General features: G+C 48.7%; 1 protein-coding gene across 1 annotated transcript in view; it reads right to left on the bottom strand.

The window, feature by feature from the left end:
* LOC147748866 (protein-associating with the carboxyl-terminal domain of ezrin-like) overlaps positions 1 to 16,903 on the bottom strand; it is a 1,120,148-nt gene that overhangs the window by 639,141 nt on the left and 464,104 nt on the right. Inside the window, exon 5 of the mRNA XM_086964312.1 lies at positions 11,170 to 11,281. Coding sequence (XP_086820438.1) covers positions 11,170 to 11,281 — 112 coding nt within the window. The remainder of the gene's footprint in view (positions 1 to 11,169; positions 11,282 to 16,903) is intronic.

Below are 16,903 nucleotides of genomic sequence, written 5' to 3'. Positions count from 1 at the left end.
TTAATATATAGACATATTTTAAAATGTATCTTGGACTTTGTGGTGGAACCCCATTGCCTAAGTGACCACAACCCACTTATTGTCTCCCTTGAATTAAAGACCCAAGTAGGAGAGGGCGTTCAACGCCCAATCAATTTCCATTGTAACAAGAGTGTCCGGTTGAACTCGGGTAAGATTGGTCCCCTAGAATTTGAGAGAAATATTGTTAAAAGCCATCCCTATTTAATTTTGGGATGTCTAAATTCAGACTCACCCCCTGAGGATGTTGTCAAGGAGTTTGGCTCACTATGCGTTGAGGTAGCAACGAGGCTGACAGGAGCCCCAAGCCCAGGGTTCCCCAGGAGTCACAGTGGTTTAACCCCAATTGTTCTAGGGCCTCTTAAGAACTAAAAAGGGCGCTCCAAGCCTGCCCCGTAACAGTGAGCAAATAAGAGTGGCAAGGCATAACTATAAAATAATAACTGAAGGGAGAAAAGCTAAATTAAGAAGCTTAGCATGGGAAGAATTCAAGAGAGGAGGAGACTTCAGAGATACAAAAAAATTCTGGGAAATCATTTATCGCCTGTTATTTGTGGAAGAAGCCAGGCAGATGGATTTTGTGATATTGGGAGCTGATTAGGTCGCCCATTGTAATGGTATCTTTAATCTTAAAAATAAAAAGGGTGGAGGAACACTCAAGGGATCTGCCTGTAGACCTAGTGGCAGCTACAAAATTAGGTAGGTCCATCACAGTAACTGAGGTGGAGGAGGCGCTAGCCCTGGGGTCCCGCCTGAAAGCCCCAGGTCCTGATGGGGTCTCCCTTGACCTTTTTAAAAATAATCCAAACTGGTGGTCACCCTTACTGACAAATGTTTTCAGGGCAGTAATTATTGGCCCAATGCTCATGACCTGGAAGGAGGCAATAGTGGTCCCCATTTACAAAAAGGGACATAGAAGTGACCCGGCCTGTTATAGGACAATATTGCTGTAGGAGAGTAGGGTCTGCTTCCTATGGTCACCCCCACTTTTTGCTGTGATTTTCTGGTTTTTCGACTTTAGTGTGGCTGTGGGCCTGCTCATCAGATATGCCAAGATTGCTGTGCTGTTCCTGATGAGGGAGGTAGAAGGTTAATGCAGTCAGTGATGCAAAAGAAATGGTTGGGTAACGAGTGGTTAACCCTGGGGATCCATTTTGTTGGATGTAATGCCCTCACACACCCTTTCAGGTGTCATGCTTCATCATCTGGGCATGCTCCTCGTTGGGTCGGCGGTGCAATACCCAACGGGCAACACCTCAAAGAGGGGCTCTTTGGCGGAGATCTTTTTCCAACTGCCGTGTGGATGAAGTGCGGGTGTGGGGCCAGAATGGAATAGTAGACGTAATGGGTAGGAGGGGAATTAAAATAAAGCTAGGGGTACCAGGAATGAATTTATTCAGGGGGTCCGCTGCTTTAGTTAAAAACAATATTCTAAAGGAGGTACTGGAGTATTATGCTTCCGGAGCTCCTCAAGAAATTATTATTGTGGCTGCTCATCAGACCCACAACCCAGCTGTTCTCTCTCTAAATTGATACCATGTACTTTAGGTACATACCTAATTGGGTATTGGGTCACCTTTGTGAGCCCCTGTATAGTGTACCATAGGTACCCAGGGCATAGGTGCATCCAAGGCCTACCAGGGGCTGCAGCATGTATTATGCGACCCCTAGCTGGCCCTCCAAACTGACACCACAGGCTGATCACTCAGCTTGGGTATGGTGGTGTAATCACCCCTTACTTAGATATAGTATACCTATATCTACCTTATATATAGACACATATGCACCTATAAGTCACTCCTATGGTAGGCCTCGACAATCCTGGAGGCAGAGTGCTTGGTTTTATGTGAGAGGGTGCTCTAGCATGAGCCGAGCCCCTCTGCAGCTTTCGGAACCATCTCCTTACAACTGTTCTATGATATAGCCATACCATATACTCTTAAGTGCATTATAATCCTCGCAGTTAATGCTAACTTTGGTTTGGCTTTATCAAAACATGTCGTGTAAGGTGTCAAACACTTTGGAATACTACCCCGCCAATTCTGGCGGCGGGGGTAGCATTCCACCCTTCCAGAGGGAAAAGACATGTATGTTACTGCTTTACCCGGTTAAAATTAAACAGAGCCCCAGCAACACAAAATGGATGCTGCTGCAACAGACACAAGTCTGACCTCCTGCTGCTGGACGAAACTCCGGCAGGGGAGGCCTGGACAATAGGTTTCCTGTCCAGGGAGGTGCCAGCACCCCCCCCAGACAGGCAGATGTGTATTGGGACAGGGAGGGCTGCATCAGCAGATGCTTTTTGAGACACTGCCTGGGGCACACAAGTTGCTCCATGCATAGCCCGGCTCAAACCAGATGCTGGGGCACTCCAGCCCCAGCTCTAGTGCGAAACAGGACAAAGGGAAAGGGGTGTAACCACCCCCTTCCCAGGTCCACCCATAGGAGGGACCTAGGCAGGTAATCCAGCCCCTTAGCTTAGTAGAAGTATAGGAGCTGTGTCCCCAGGACTTTAGATTATCCGGGAAAGAAACTTTGATACAGAACTCTTGGACCTTCAACATTCTATCCTGACTAGTAGACTGAAGGCATCTGCCCTTGTGGTCAAGGAGTGACCACCCTGTGCAAACAGGCACCACCAGTAACTTGCCGGTCTGCTTTGTCGACGCTCCCGCCGGAACCCGAAGACTCAGCGACACAGGAACTGGACTCTCAGACTTCTCTGAAGCGGAGACCCGTGGCGGACACGAGAGACGTGGGACCAGACACCCTGGACATCCCGGATTTTGCTAACAGCTCAACTACCAAGGTACCCTCACAGTTGTGCATTGGGGTACGAGAAGCCCCAGACCCGAGCGCCATTTGCACCGAAGCTCAGTCCTCCACACTCCACGAGTGCCACATGGGGCCCGCTCTTGCATTTCAGCTCGACGCGTCTTCCGGGTTCCTTGCTCGTTGGCTAGTGAGCCCCCTGAAGACTTTCTTTTTTAACTAAACTGCTTTTCTGGTTGCTCCAGGCTTGCTCCAGCTTCCCTTCAAAGGAGAAGCGCCACAGACCTTGCTGGTCTGCAACAGAGTCAATCTCGACATCCTGCGTGGGTTGCGGTTGCCAAGGCTTGTTGGTTCCAATCTGGATACCGACACCGCAGTCAACTAGATCCTTCGTGTGACAGCTCGAATCCAGCGCCTGGTCATCGTCGATGCCTCCTGGTCTTCGTGGCTGAAGAGACAAACTCACCTTCTTCACATTCAAGCATGCAACATCGCCTGGTTCCTTCATGGTTCCTTCCTGGTCACTGGCTAGTGACCCAGACTCTGTCCCCCCTGCTTTCAGGTTCTTCACATCGTCGATCCACCCTTGGATCCACCCGGACACTTTTCCTCTGGTCACCTGCAGCACTTCTTTGTAGCTCTCCATAGAAAACGACGACGAAACCCGACACCAAAAGGCACCTATGCACCCGGCTTCCCTGGGTGAGGTAACACGAGTACTCCGGTGCTCCCGTGGGTCTTGACTCTCGAAGTGTCGTAGTCTAAAGGGGATTTATCGTAGTCCATCCGGAAGTGTCCTAAAACAGTAACTTCGTAACTTCTTCTTTCCCATTATAAGTCAATGGTAACTTGCGACTGTGTTCAGACACTGCATGCGTCTCCCGTGGGCCTTCTACTTCCTAACCTCTGGTTGTGTAGTGTAGTCCCAGCGATTCTACAAGCTCTAGGCCTGCTGTCTAACTCTCACGTGGTTCTTATACTACTTCCTTAGTATATGGTTTGTGAGGCACCTAGGGCATAACTATTTGTGCAACTTATCGTATGCTAATTGAGTAACTTGTAATGTACTTTTACCTCTGACCTCATAAAGAGTGCAGAGGGGTTGTGTTTAGAATAAATACATATATATTTGATATATACCTTGTGTGGTGTCCTTTAATTTGGTATTCAAGGGATTATAATTGGTAAAACAGCTTGCTTCACATGCTCTCCGAAGTCTTAGCCTAAGACTGCTGGTCCATGCTACCACTAGGATAGCTTGTCTATAAGGTTGACTTTAGAACCACCATCAATAAGGGTCGATTAGACTGGTGCAAGGTGCCCACTAGAATAGTGGACATCATATGCCAGGCTAACTTCTCACAATCGCTCATTGATGCCACAGCCAAGATACTGGGTAGAGTTCTCTTCGCCCGGATGGAGACATGGGCAACGACGACAGGAGCGAGGGTGTATTTTAGCTCCCTTTCGGTTTTTAATTTAAACTAATGGACTGGAGGTCGCCCCATTAAACAAAAGGCCGGATTTCCCCAAGAATGGTAGCAAATCTGTCCCCTTGTTATCCTATGCGGACGATACAGTGCTAATAGCCACAACAACAAATGGCCTTCAGAAGTCCCTGGATACTTTTACTGATTTGATGTTGTCTCTTGATCTTAAAGTCAATTTTATTAAATCATATATCATGGTCTGCGGCCCAAAGAGCACAAAGACCAAGATCTTTGTAGCAGGGGACAAGACAATAGAAAAGGTCGAGAATTTTATGTACTTGGGCAATTAATTTAACAATAAATTAAGCTGGGACCGACTTGTGGCAGCGAGAGGCCATCACACAACTAGGGCGGTGGAGGGGCTCTTCCGGTTCCCCTGTAAATTAGGTCACAAGCCTGTGAGGGAAATTCTCACTCTCTATAAAGCCACATGTCTCGAAATTTCAACTTATGGCGCAGGGGTGTGGGCACCACAATGCACGTCAGTTACAAGAAGTGGAAAATAAATTCACTAAAAGGCTTCTGATGACACCCAATAGTGCCCCTAACCGCCTATGTCATGATGAATTAGGGCTAGAACTGTTGGCAGACCGAATAGCTGCTGCCCCTCTTCTATTATGGGTAAAAATGTGGCTTTCTGAAGAACTAATGTTCTCACAAGAAATTACAAAAGATTGTAAAAATCTGGCCAACTCTCTTAAAATACCATGGTTTCGGTTCTTGAAAGACAAATATCTTGAAATAGGCCTGGGCCACTTTTATGATAACCCTGAAAGTCTCCCACTGAATGCCACAGTTACCATCAAAGAGGCTTTGCTTTGAAGGAGAAATACGCACTATTTTCAGCAAGACGAAATCGGCCTGATGCATTTGCCCTTTTCTCCACTGCAATATTATTTAACATTTACTATTAATCTGGAGACTAGATTTCATCTAACTAGATTCTGGTTATATACTGTTCACTTTTAGCTGGCGTCCCCACAACAGTGTGGTTGGGCAAATGACCGCTGTCTTTGTCCATGTGACAACCTCACAAGCCAAAGCACACTGCACTTTATTTTTTTTTTGCACTTTATACAAAGGAGTAGATTTATAATTCCTTTGTTAAAAAAAATACACCCTTGTACACATCTTGATGGTTTTAAATATTTGCAATCATTGGCCACCCCCGACATATGTAGTGCAATAGCCAGTTACATAAAATTATCTTTGGCTATTAGGAAAAGATATGAATTAGAACACATTGAGTTGTCCCAGTGATACTATTTTAACTAAAGAGCCACATGACCTTGGTATTTTAGGATTTTTTTTTTTAAAATGTCAAGTTTGCTAATATATGTACTCTGATAATTTTTTCTGTAAATTTGAATTGGTGTTATGAAGCGCTCCTAGACGCTGAATTATAGGAAGTGTGTTTATTTGAAGGCTATCAATCAATCAGGGAAATGTAAGCGCGCTACTCACCCATGAGGGTCTCAAGGCGCTGAGGGAGGGTCTGCAGATCTGTGTAGCCGAAGAGCCAGGTCTTGAGAGTCTTCCTGAAGGTGTTCAGAGAGGGGGCGCGACTGATGTCTGCCGGTAGCTTGTTTGAGGTCTTGGCTGCAATGTTAGAGAAGGATCTTCCGCCTGCTCTGGCTCTTTGGATGTGCGGCGTTTCGGCTAGTGTGAGGTTGGAAGATCGGAGGTTTTTTTTGGGTACGTGGAAGTTGATTCTGTCATAGAGTTATTTGAGTCCATTGTTATGTAGGCATTTGTAGGCGTTAGTGAGGATTTTGAAAGAGACTGTTTTCTCCACCGGAGCCAGTGGAGACTTCGTAGGTGTTGGCAGATGAGTTCATGTCGGGGGATGTCGAGGACGAATCTGGCTGCAGTGTTCTGTATTGTCTGGAGTTTGCAGAGTAGGGACTTGTTGATGCCAGAGTAGAGTGCGTTTCCATAGTCCAGTCTGCTGATGATGAGTGCGTTGGTGACTCTCTTCCTTGACTCAGGGGGGATCCACTTGAAGGTCTTGCGGAGGATGCAGCGGGTGTTGATGCAGCTGGATGTGACGGCGTTGACCTGTCGGTTCATGGTGAGTGATGAGTCGAGTACGATGCCGAGGTTCGCGGGGGTAGGTGGGCTTCTGAGGGCAATCGGCCAACAGGTGCTGTCCTATGCAGAAGAGGTGGTACCGAGGACGAGGACTTCTGTCTTCTCGGCGTTGAGCTTCAGGCAACTGTTGGTCTCCAGACTGCCTCGTATTACATTCCTTTCTGGAAGCTGAGTTTGGCAGTGGTGGGGTATTTGGTGAGGGAGAGAATGAGCTGGGTGTCGTCGGCATAGGATATGATGTTGAGGCCTAGTTGTCGGACAATGGCTGCGAGGGGGGCCATGTAGATGTTGAAGAGGGTGTGGCTCAGTGATGAACCCTGTGGGACTTCACAGGTGATTTTCGTGGGGTCGGAGAGTAAGGGGGGAGTCTGATCCTTTGACTTCTTCCGATGAGGAATTATCGGATCCAGTCCAGGGCTGTTCCTTGTATGCCTGCGTCATATAGTCTGGCTACTAGTATGCGGTGGGAGACGATGTCGAAGGCCGCTGATAGGTAGAGTAGGATGAGGGCTGCGGAATGGCCTTGGTCCAGGAGGGTGTGGATGTAGTCTGTGGCGGCGAGTAGGGCGGTCTCTACTGTGGTTGCTTCGGAATCCGGATTGGGACAGGACGAGGACGGCGTTCTCTTCAATGAATCGTGTCAGTTTCCTGTTGACTCTTTTCTCTGCAACTTTGGCTGCGAAGGGGAGGAGCGAGATGGGCCGATAGTTCTTGAGGTCGGTGGGGTCAGCTGTGGGCTTCTTGAGCAGGGGTCTGACTTCTGCGCGCTTCCAGTTGTCTGGGAAGGTGCCTGTTTTGAAGGTGGTGTTGATGGTGCGTTGTAGTTCGGGTGCGATGGCGGCCGTGGCTCTGTGGAAGATGAGAGGGCGGCAGGGGTCGGTGAGGGCGGCAGGGGTCGGTGGCCCCCCCCCCCCACAACACAAAGCCCCCCTTCCCCCGAGTGGATGCATTTCATGGTCGAGGTGGTATCTTCGGCCGTGATCGGTGGGCTAGCTGGTGTTTCGGGGGGGGCAGGGGGCTGTCTGAGGAGCCTGGTGGATGGTCAATTAAGTTGTCGTAGAGGTTTTTGATTTTGAGGTGGAAATAGGTTCTAAGTTTGTCGCAGAGGTCTTGGGATGGGATGATGTCTGTGGCTTTGTTGCGTGGGTTGGTGAATTCTTTAATGACACTGAAAAGTTCCTTGGAGTTGGTCAGGATTTTGTTGTGGATGAAGTTCCTCTTGGTGGCTCTGATCTGGTTGTGGTAGTCCGTTATGGCATCCTTGTAGGTGGTGTGGCTTTCGGTTGTCGTGGTGTTTCTCCAGGCGTCTGCAAGTGCGTCTGGCTTCTTGGAGAACGGTGGTGAACCAGGCGGTTTTCCTGGGGCATTGTCTGTCGGGTTTGCGTAGCGGGCATGCTTGTCTGCGCAGTTGGAGATCCAGGTGTGGAGTTCTCTGGCTGCGTTTTTTACCTCGGGTGCCCAGGTGTGCTTGTCTCGGGTGAGGGTGGAGTTAAGTTGCTCGTCGGTAACCTTCCTCCACTTCCTTCGTGGTGGGCATGGGACTAGTTTGGGTGCCTTGGGTTTGTTGATGGTGAAGTGTACGCAGTGTTGGTCGGTCCATGGCGGCTGCGATGTGTGGCTGAATTGGACGCTGTTTCCTGCCGCGAAGATGGGATCAAGGGTGTGTCTTGCTCTGTGGGTCGGTGTGTTGATGAGTTATTTAAGCCTGATGCTGGTGAGGTTGTCACGAAGGATAGTGGAGTTGGGGTTTCTGGGGTTGTCAAGATGGAAGCTCAGGTCTCCAATGAGTATGTAGTTTGTTGAGGCGATGGCGTGGGGTCCGATGAAGTAGGTGATGGTGGCGAAGGATGTTCGGGGCCGGGGGATCTGTAGACGGGTTCCTCTGAGTGAGGCTTTAGGGGTGGTCTGGATCTGGAAGTGCAGGTGTTCGGCGGAGGTGGAGGTTTCACTGGAGGTGGTGAGGCGGAGGGTGCTCTTGGGGGTGATATCAAGGTCCCCTCCTGGGTGGTTGGGAGGGTCTTTCCTCTGGATCTTGTATTCATCTGGGATGGCAGAGCTGATGTAGGGGGTGGAGGATACGTTGGTCCAGGTCTCTGTGAAGGAGATGTCGGGCAAGAGAGAGTCGAGTAGGTTCTAGATTTCCATGGCGTGTTTGTGTATGGAGTGTACGTTGAGGAAGATGCATTTTTTGTTGCTGGTGCTGAGTCTGCGGTGTTGGAGGCCGGGGTGGCGGTGAGGGTCTGGCGGCAGTGGAGGCAGGAGAACCGGCCGTGGGTCGTGTTCGGCTATGCCTATTGGCATTCTTTAAGTCTTCCAGGGTTGAGTGCGAGGAAGGTGGTCCTGAATCGTGTGAACTGCATGTACCAGAATGCGAAGGGGCGACTCAGGTGAGAGGTCAGGAGTGTGCTCCCTCCCTGTTTCCTGTTTTTGGGGCTCCCGTGAGCCTCCGTAGCTGACGAGCCATAGGCGAAGCACCTCCGCGCCCGAGAGGCAACGAAGCCTGGATTGTTTGGCAGCCTCTTGGCCACCCCAGACTGATCTCTACTGATGAAGGATACTATCCTGAAACACGAGCCATGTCTCGTGTCTAGAGATACCTTGTACCAAGCACCTGCTTGCACCAACCTTGGTGTAATACTTACAAACTTTGTCCTGAATCGTGTGAACTGCATGTACCAGAATGCGAAGGGGCGACCCGGCTGAGAGGTCAGGAGTGTGCTCCCTCCCTGTTTCCTGAGTATGTAGTTTGTTGAGGCGATGGCGTGGGGTGCGATGAAGTAGGTGATGGTGGCGAAGGGTGTTCGGGGCCGGGGGGTCTGTAGACGAGGGTTCCTCGGAGTGAGGCTTTAAGGGTGGTCTGGATCTGGAAGTGCAGGTGTTCGGCGGAGGTGAAGGTTTCACTGGAGGTGGTGAGGGGGAGGGTGCTCTTGTGGGTGATATCAAGGTCCCCTCCTGGGTGGTTGGGAGGGTCTTTCCTCTGGATCTTGTAGTCATCTGGGATGGCAGAGAGGATGTCGGGGTGGAGGATACGTTGGTCCAGGTCTCTGTGAAGGAGATGTCGGGCAAGAGAGAGTCGAGTAGGTTCTAGATTTCCATGGAGTATTTGTGTATGGAGTGTACGTTGAGGAAGATGCATTTTTTGTTGCCGGTGCTGCGTCTGCGGTGGTGGAGGCCGGGGTGGCGGTGAGGGTCTGGCGTCAGTGGAGGTAGAACTGGCCGTGGGTCGTGTTCGACTATGCCTGTTGGCATTCTCTAAGTCTTCCAGGGTTGAGTGCGAGGAAGGTGGTGGTGTCGTAGCGATGGGTAGTGGGAGGTCCAGGGCTCCTGGCGCTGGCCGTGGTCGGGTGCAGACGGGCTTGCCTTTAACACGTGCCCACTGTGCGCGTCCGCTGCGTGACTGCGCAGCAGCCGCCATTAAGTAGGGGACGTGGGAGGGAGGAGAGGCTGGGAGGCGGGAGTGGGGGAATTCCTAGGGGAGGGGCCGCAGGGGATGCAGCGGCGAAAGGAACAGGCAGGCACGAGAAAATAGAAACCAGTGGTGGTATTAGAGCAAGACACAGATGGGAACAATAAAAGTGGCACCGCAAGGAAAAAAATTAAGAAAGAAAACGCTGAGAAAGGTTACGGTGGTTGCAGGCAGTCTGGTCCCAGTTGGAGCGGGCAGCAGCCTCGAACCTCCTAAGGAGGAGGTTGGGGTCTGGAGGCAAGAGACGGCACAGAGGAGCTGCGGGGAGAGAGTGGACCTAGACCGAGGGTAGGAGGTCTTACTCTATATGGCTATGGATTTTAATTTCTAGAAATTATCGGGGTTTACTTAGTTGTTGTTAAGCCTACTAGAAATGCACTTTACCCCATGTATTGTGATATTTGTAATGTGCTGAATTTTTTTTCCTGTATTCTTTTATGGCTGCTTAAGCCGAATAAAGATTTATTGACTACCTGGGACAGTATTAGTCCCTGCAGGACATTCTCTGGTGCCAAGAAAGCTTAGAAATCGCTATTATGTTCACTGCAGACCCAAAAGTGCTTTGAAGGTAGTTTGCGACAATGAGCAGAGAGACAATCTCTTAGTTTTTGGTGACGTTCCACTACAATGCCTTCTTGTGACGCACACATTTACAACCTCTGTCTTGGCAGGTCATGAATGCACTCTCCTAGTTGGATGCTAATTCTAAATGCATCAGAAATGTCTCAAAACAAAAGATGGTCTATGGGAGTCTTGTACTCTACCTCTCACCCCCACCAAAAGACTACAGGTTTAAGACAGCATTTAGCAGGTTTTCATACTGTGACAGTTGTGTTGTACAGCTGCAGGTTGACTGAATTTAAAACCAAACATGCTGCTGTTCCAGGGAATGGCCTGCACCTTAAAAATGAGGAATGGCATTTAATTAAATGTGTAATCAACTTAAACCTTCACAAATTCAAAGTACGCGCTTCCCACATTTTATGGAATTACGAGCAAACCCTATATGCCTATACATTTAAAGACAAGTATTTAAAAGCCAGTTACCAAATCTTGGTGAAGATCAGATGAGAAATCAACTAGGAATGAATGATGTCATGATGCTCAAATCCCACTCTGAGTGCATCACTTATATCCTCAGAACTGATTAAACTTACCTATGAGGCCAACAAAATGCTCAATTTGAATTTTTCATTCAATAAGATTTCACTAAAATTGAGATTTTGATTTGTTTCCGCACCAATTAAAAGCAATATCCTAATTAATAAATGAATGATGTAATTGAATGTCAAAGTTAAACAAAACAAAGATAATGTTATAGAACTCCATCACCTGAAAAATTCATTGGACAGTAAATTCGACAAAGGTGGTCGACATGCTGGATCTGGATTCAGGAGAGTGCTGTTCAATGTGCACCGAAACCTTGACACGAGATCTGTTGTGGCTTCAAAAAGAAAATAAATTGACAGCCTTAATAGACATTCAATCCCATTACTGGAAAAAAATCCATGGATGTCTGCGATTGCATTCATATGTCATCCAAAAATGATTACCGTTTAAGTAACAAGCACAGCTCTCACAATACTTTACATTCCTACTGAGAAAGGCTGGGACATTTGGATACCGTACAAGTTACTATTAATCTGTGGCTTGTTTCTTATATTCTAATGCAGCATTACCTTATTCCTGCTTCCAATTTGGTACTTTCCACTACTCTCACCCTAGTGCATTTTAGTTCAATTTACAGATGACTGAAGCTACCAATGAGGAGAGTTGAGAAGCACATTTTGTGGGAAGATTATAGTTCTTCACTAAGACAGGTTAGTGACCAGGTGTCCCCAAGATCAAAATATTTGAGAAAGGCATACCTATTCTCTACATAATTTTTTATATAAGTGTAGCCACCGCTCCGAGGGAGATGGCTACGTGAAGCATCTGGACGATATCACAAGAGGATCACAACATTTAACTGATTGGGCCTTTTGACACTGTCAGATGGTAAACATTACTTGCATTATCACCTCTGACATGGGTTCGGAACAATCAAACACACTATTGTAAAATCAGCCCAATGGAGAAGTAAACAATTTGACCTTGAACAATTATTACAGTATTATATGTATAGCATGGTTTTCCCAAAGGTGGGAAACATTTTGCTACACACGTCACAAAGGTTTCTAACATACAATTATATTCCAAATGCTTTAAATGAATAACATATGCATTAAAATGTAGGTCATAAATTACCAAAGCAAATTTTGCAAGGATCTTCTTGGAAAAGAAGAGCTAAAATTGAAATTGCATAAAGCGGGAGAGATTGGTAATTGCTGCTATTTGAGCTTTCTCATTCTCAAACATATCTCATAGCAGGTATCCCTAATAACAAGCATTGGAAATGCAATAGGTCTCTGTGAGAAGTTGGCCTGATATATGTTTCCAATTCTGGAACCACCTTGTATCAGTCCAAACAATCCCTTATGGTGTCTGGTTGTAAGTCAACCTTATAGACAAGCTATCTTAATGGTAGCATAGACTAAGCAGCCTTAAAGGCTTAACTCAAGAGGTCATGTTAAGCGAGATGTTTTACCAATCACAATCCTGTAATATCAAATGAAAGAACGCCACACAAGTATATATTATAAAACTATATGTGTTTATTTCTAAAACAATCCCCAGTACTCTTTATGAGCAAAGGGGCACAAGCGTTCAATCAAAAGCACAGTATAACATATGAAAGTTGCACAATTATAGATGAGGGCGGGTGGCCACTCAAACCATATATTAAGAAAGTGGTATAAGAGATACCAATCGAACAGTGGTTAGGCCTAGGGCCTAGGGAATCGCTGAGAGCAGTCGGGACTAGCAATGCTGAAGTCGGGAAAAGCCTGCGGGATTCGGGTGCAGCGCTTAAAGCACACGCATGCACCAATGTTAAGTCAATGGTGCGTAAAAGTTACACAAATAGAGTTTAAGGATACTTCCGCTGAACCTAGAAGGACAAAACTTGCGCCACAGACCTTAGAGGTGTGTACCAGTGTGGGAACACCGGCAATGCTGAGTTACCTCACCCACAGGAAGCGGGTGCATAGGGTCGAAGTGGCGTCGGGTTTCGTCACACAGGCTGTTGGTGCTTGAAGCTTTAGATGCTGCAGGCGATGTGAAGGAGAAGTGTCCGGTGTGATCCAAGAGTGGATCAGAGTCATAAAGTACCTGAAAGCAGAGGGGACAGAGTCTGGGCCACTCAGCAGTGACCAGGGTGGAACCAGGATGGAATCAGGCAATGTCGGGCGCAATCAGGTGGTTGTCGAGGAGCTTCTCTCCGCTGCCACGTGGGCTCTGGGGCATCTGGGATGTCCAGGAGCGGGTCACGAGCTGTCCCACGCAGGCTCTCACCATCGGCGCTGTTGGCTTCAAGATCGGAACAAACAACACTTGGCAAGAGCAATCCACGCGGAACTGGAAGATTGCTTCTCACTCGGACCAGGAGGGTCAGAGCGGGTGCAAGTCTGGAGCAACCAGAATCACAAGTCGTATTTAGGTTTTCGTCGGCACAGGGGCCACAAGCCAGCTGGCAAGTGACCGGGCCAACGCGTTGAGCCAAAAAAAGCAGAAGAGCCCCACGCAGCACTCGTCGAGTGTAGAGGGGTGAGCTTCGGTGCAAAAGTGACTCAGGGCTGGGGCTTCTCAAACCCCGGTGTACAGCTTCGAGGGTCACTCGTGGGCTGCACGGTCAGCGTCTCGTGGTCTTTTCAAGATGGCGTGCCCCACGCTTCCGGTCGCCTCCACGGGTCTCAGCTCTGCAGGGACTGTGGATCGGGCTGTAAGAAGGCAGGCAAGCTTGATCTCACCGATCTCTGTCGCTCGAGTTCCGGCGGGAACTGCAACAAAGCAGGCGTCGAGGTGCTTGATGGTGCCTGTTTGCACAGGGTGGTCACTGCTTGACCACAAGGGAGATTCTTCAGTCTTCTACGTTGAGTAGGATGTCGAAGTGCCCAGAGTTTCGTTTCTTATGTTTCATCAGGATAATCTGAGTTGCATTGGCACTGCTCCCACTCTTATTCGAATCTGGTGGGCTGGATTACCTGCTAGGTCCCTCCTATGGGTGGGACCCAGGAAGGGGGTGGTTACACCCCTTTCCCTTTGTCAAGAGTCGCACTGGAGCTGGGGCTGGTGTGCCCCAGAACCGGTTTGACCGGATTATGCAAGGGGAAGCCTTGTGCTCCCCAGGCAGTGTCTGGTTTCTTTCAAACCTCCCTGCTACAATCCACTATCTCCTGTCTGGGGTGGTGTGACACCTCCCTACGACAGGAAACCCTTTGTCCAGGCCTCCTCTGCTGAGTTTCGGTCAGCAGCAGGAGGTCAGACTCGTGTCTGTGGCAAAAGCATCCATTTTGTGAATCTGAGGCTCTTTTAACCCTTTCGCTGCGGCGGCTATTCCGCCGCAGCATTAAGTGGGCGGGGCGGCCGCTCGGCAGCCGCATGCTGGTGACAGAACCGCTCCGTCACCAGCCGCGGTTGAGCTGTGCTGGTGACGGAGCGGTTCCGTCATGACCCGCCCCGCTCAATAAAACTGCCGCGCAGGCGCGAAATCAGCACGCACAGGCGCGGGGGCCGGGCCATGACGGAACCGCTCCGTCATCAGCACAGCCCAACCGTAGCTGATGACGGAGCGGTTCCGTCATCAGCAGGGGAGGGGTTAAAAATCAACCGCGTTTCAGTAAAGTAACATGTCTTCACCCTCTAGAGGGGTGGAATGCTATCCCCGTCGACAGGACTGTCGAGGGGATAGTATTCCAAATCGTATAACACATTACACGACATGTTTTGATAAAGCCAAACCAAAGTTGCTATATAACCGCGAGGATTATAATGCACTTAATAGTATATGGTATGACATTATCCCGGAACCAGCTTAGGGAGTTGTTCCCGCCAGCTGTAGACAGGCTCAGCTCATGCTCGAGCTCCATCTCACATTAAACCACGCACTCTGCCCCCAGGATTGATAAGGCCTTCCATAGGAGTGACTCACAGGTTTATATGTGTCCAGATATAGGTTTAGATATAGGTATACTATATCTAAGCAAGAGGTGATTACACCAACTTGCCCCAGCTGACGGGTCAGCCAGTTGTGTCAATTTAAGAACCAGCCAGGGGTGGCAAAAGCTATGCTGCAGCCCCTGGTAGGCCTTGGTGGCTCCTATGCCCTGAGCACCTATAGTGCATGGTACAGGGGCTGACAAGGGGTCCAGTTCCAATTGTGGTATGTACCTATAGTACATGTATGTGAATTTAGAGAGAGAACAGCAGGCTGGGGGTCTGATTAGCAGGCCCACAGCCTCAATAAGTCGAAAACCAGTGAAGCAAAAAGCAAAAATTTGGGGTGACCATAGGATAGCAGACCCTACTCTCCTACAGTCTCGCATTAGAAAAGTTGGATCTATTGGTTTTGTAAATGACACTTTTTTTTTAGGTGTTGGTCTTGAAAATAGCAAAATTAATAGCTTTGTCATTTACAATGCCAATACTTTTAACTTTTGCAAATGTGACACCTATAGCATTTGTAATGCAACATGTTTTGTATGTACGACAGAGTGATAGAAATGTGAAGAAGCAACATAGGAGAGCAGAGAGAAAGCGGAGCACGGGAAGGGCAAAGTGCGGCAGAGCTAAATGTACCAGAGAGAAGGACAAAACAATAACTAACTCAGTGAAGGGCAGAAAAAGAGCAAGTAGCAGAATAAACATATTAGAGAACAGGGTGAGAAGGAGTGGAGGGAGGGCTTAACAGTAAATAAAGAAGAAGAACAGCAAAATACATATTCGAAAGCTTCGATAGACATTGGGCAAGACGAAAGAGAGCAGGAGAAAGAAATATACAGAGAGAGCGAAGAAGGGTAGACGAGGACGAGAGAAATAGAGGAAGAGAGAGACAGAGTGCTAACAACAGAGCCAATATTAAAAACAAATAGATGAACGAGAAATAAAACAAAAGAGAGAAACCATGCTTAGAAAGGTATAAAGATAATGATTATAGGTGAGAGAACGGGGAATACCTGGTTTGGGAAAGGGGGGGTAACAGAGTGAGATGGGCTGCAGCAAAGAAGAATGATAGTGCGAGAGAGTAACTGCGCAGGATGAGACCACGGGTGGAGTGTGGGAGAAACAACGGGGGGGGGGGGGGTGAGCATATGTGTACCCCGCAGGACCTGTGTACACTGTTTACGCGTGGCAGACGCACCCCTGATGAAGGACGGCCCCGGCGAGCTCGAGGCACCTCTCCAGGCGGGGGCGGCCGAGGCTACATCGAGTTTCACCGGGTGGGGGAGGGGGTGGAAACTGCAGGTCATTGGGAGAAGGCAGTGATTAGCATGGCCTCCTGTTAATAAAGCACATCAAAGAGATGGGCGGAGGGGGCGGGTCCGCCGAGGCTGGTGGGAGAGCGCTGCCAGCTCCCGCCAGGATGCCTCTGCGTTGCCAGAACTCCCGGAAGCAGGGGGGGGGGGGGGGGGGGAGGGGTGCAAAGTGAAGGAGAACACACACACACACACACGGTATTTATAGCTACATAGATCGCTCGTGCTTGTTCTGCTTATTGATGGGTGAAGGAGCTGGTGATCAGAACCGGTGTCTGTAAGGGAAACAAGCAGTGACGACGCCAATATTTGGTCTGACCATGGCACGCTCCTGTGATGGTTGTATTTTTTCAAAAAACATTTTTAAACTATTGCAGGCATATGCCACTACGTAAAAAGAAGTAAAAAGAGGCACCACCCAACTGTGACTGCGATATGCGGGCAATAAAAATTAGAAACAAATTAAATTAAGCAGTCCTTAATTTGTAAACAAACAAAACAAGACGGAGGGAAGGAAGAGAAGGGGAGGGGGGAGGAGAAATGCGACACGGCGGGCTGGGGAGGGGGCCGAGCGGGCAGAGCGGCGATGAGGGTGTGAAGCAGCAGGGGCCTTTGAAGTGAAGCTAAGCTTCACTTCAAAGGTGTGGGAGGAGTGCTGCTGGGGAACAGATGGCTATTTGATGATGTGCACGCGCATTTTAGGTCAATGCGCT

Source organism: Lissotriton vulgaris, chromosome 1_1 (genome assembly GCF_964263255.1).
Source record: "Lissotriton vulgaris chromosome 1_1, aLisVul1.2, whole genome shotgun sequence".
Classification (NCBI taxonomy): Eukaryota; Metazoa; Chordata; class Amphibia; order Caudata; family Salamandridae; genus Lissotriton; species Lissotriton vulgaris.
The sequence above is the reverse complement of the archived record's forward strand: the minus strand, read 5'-3'. Positions and strand labels throughout refer to the sequence as shown.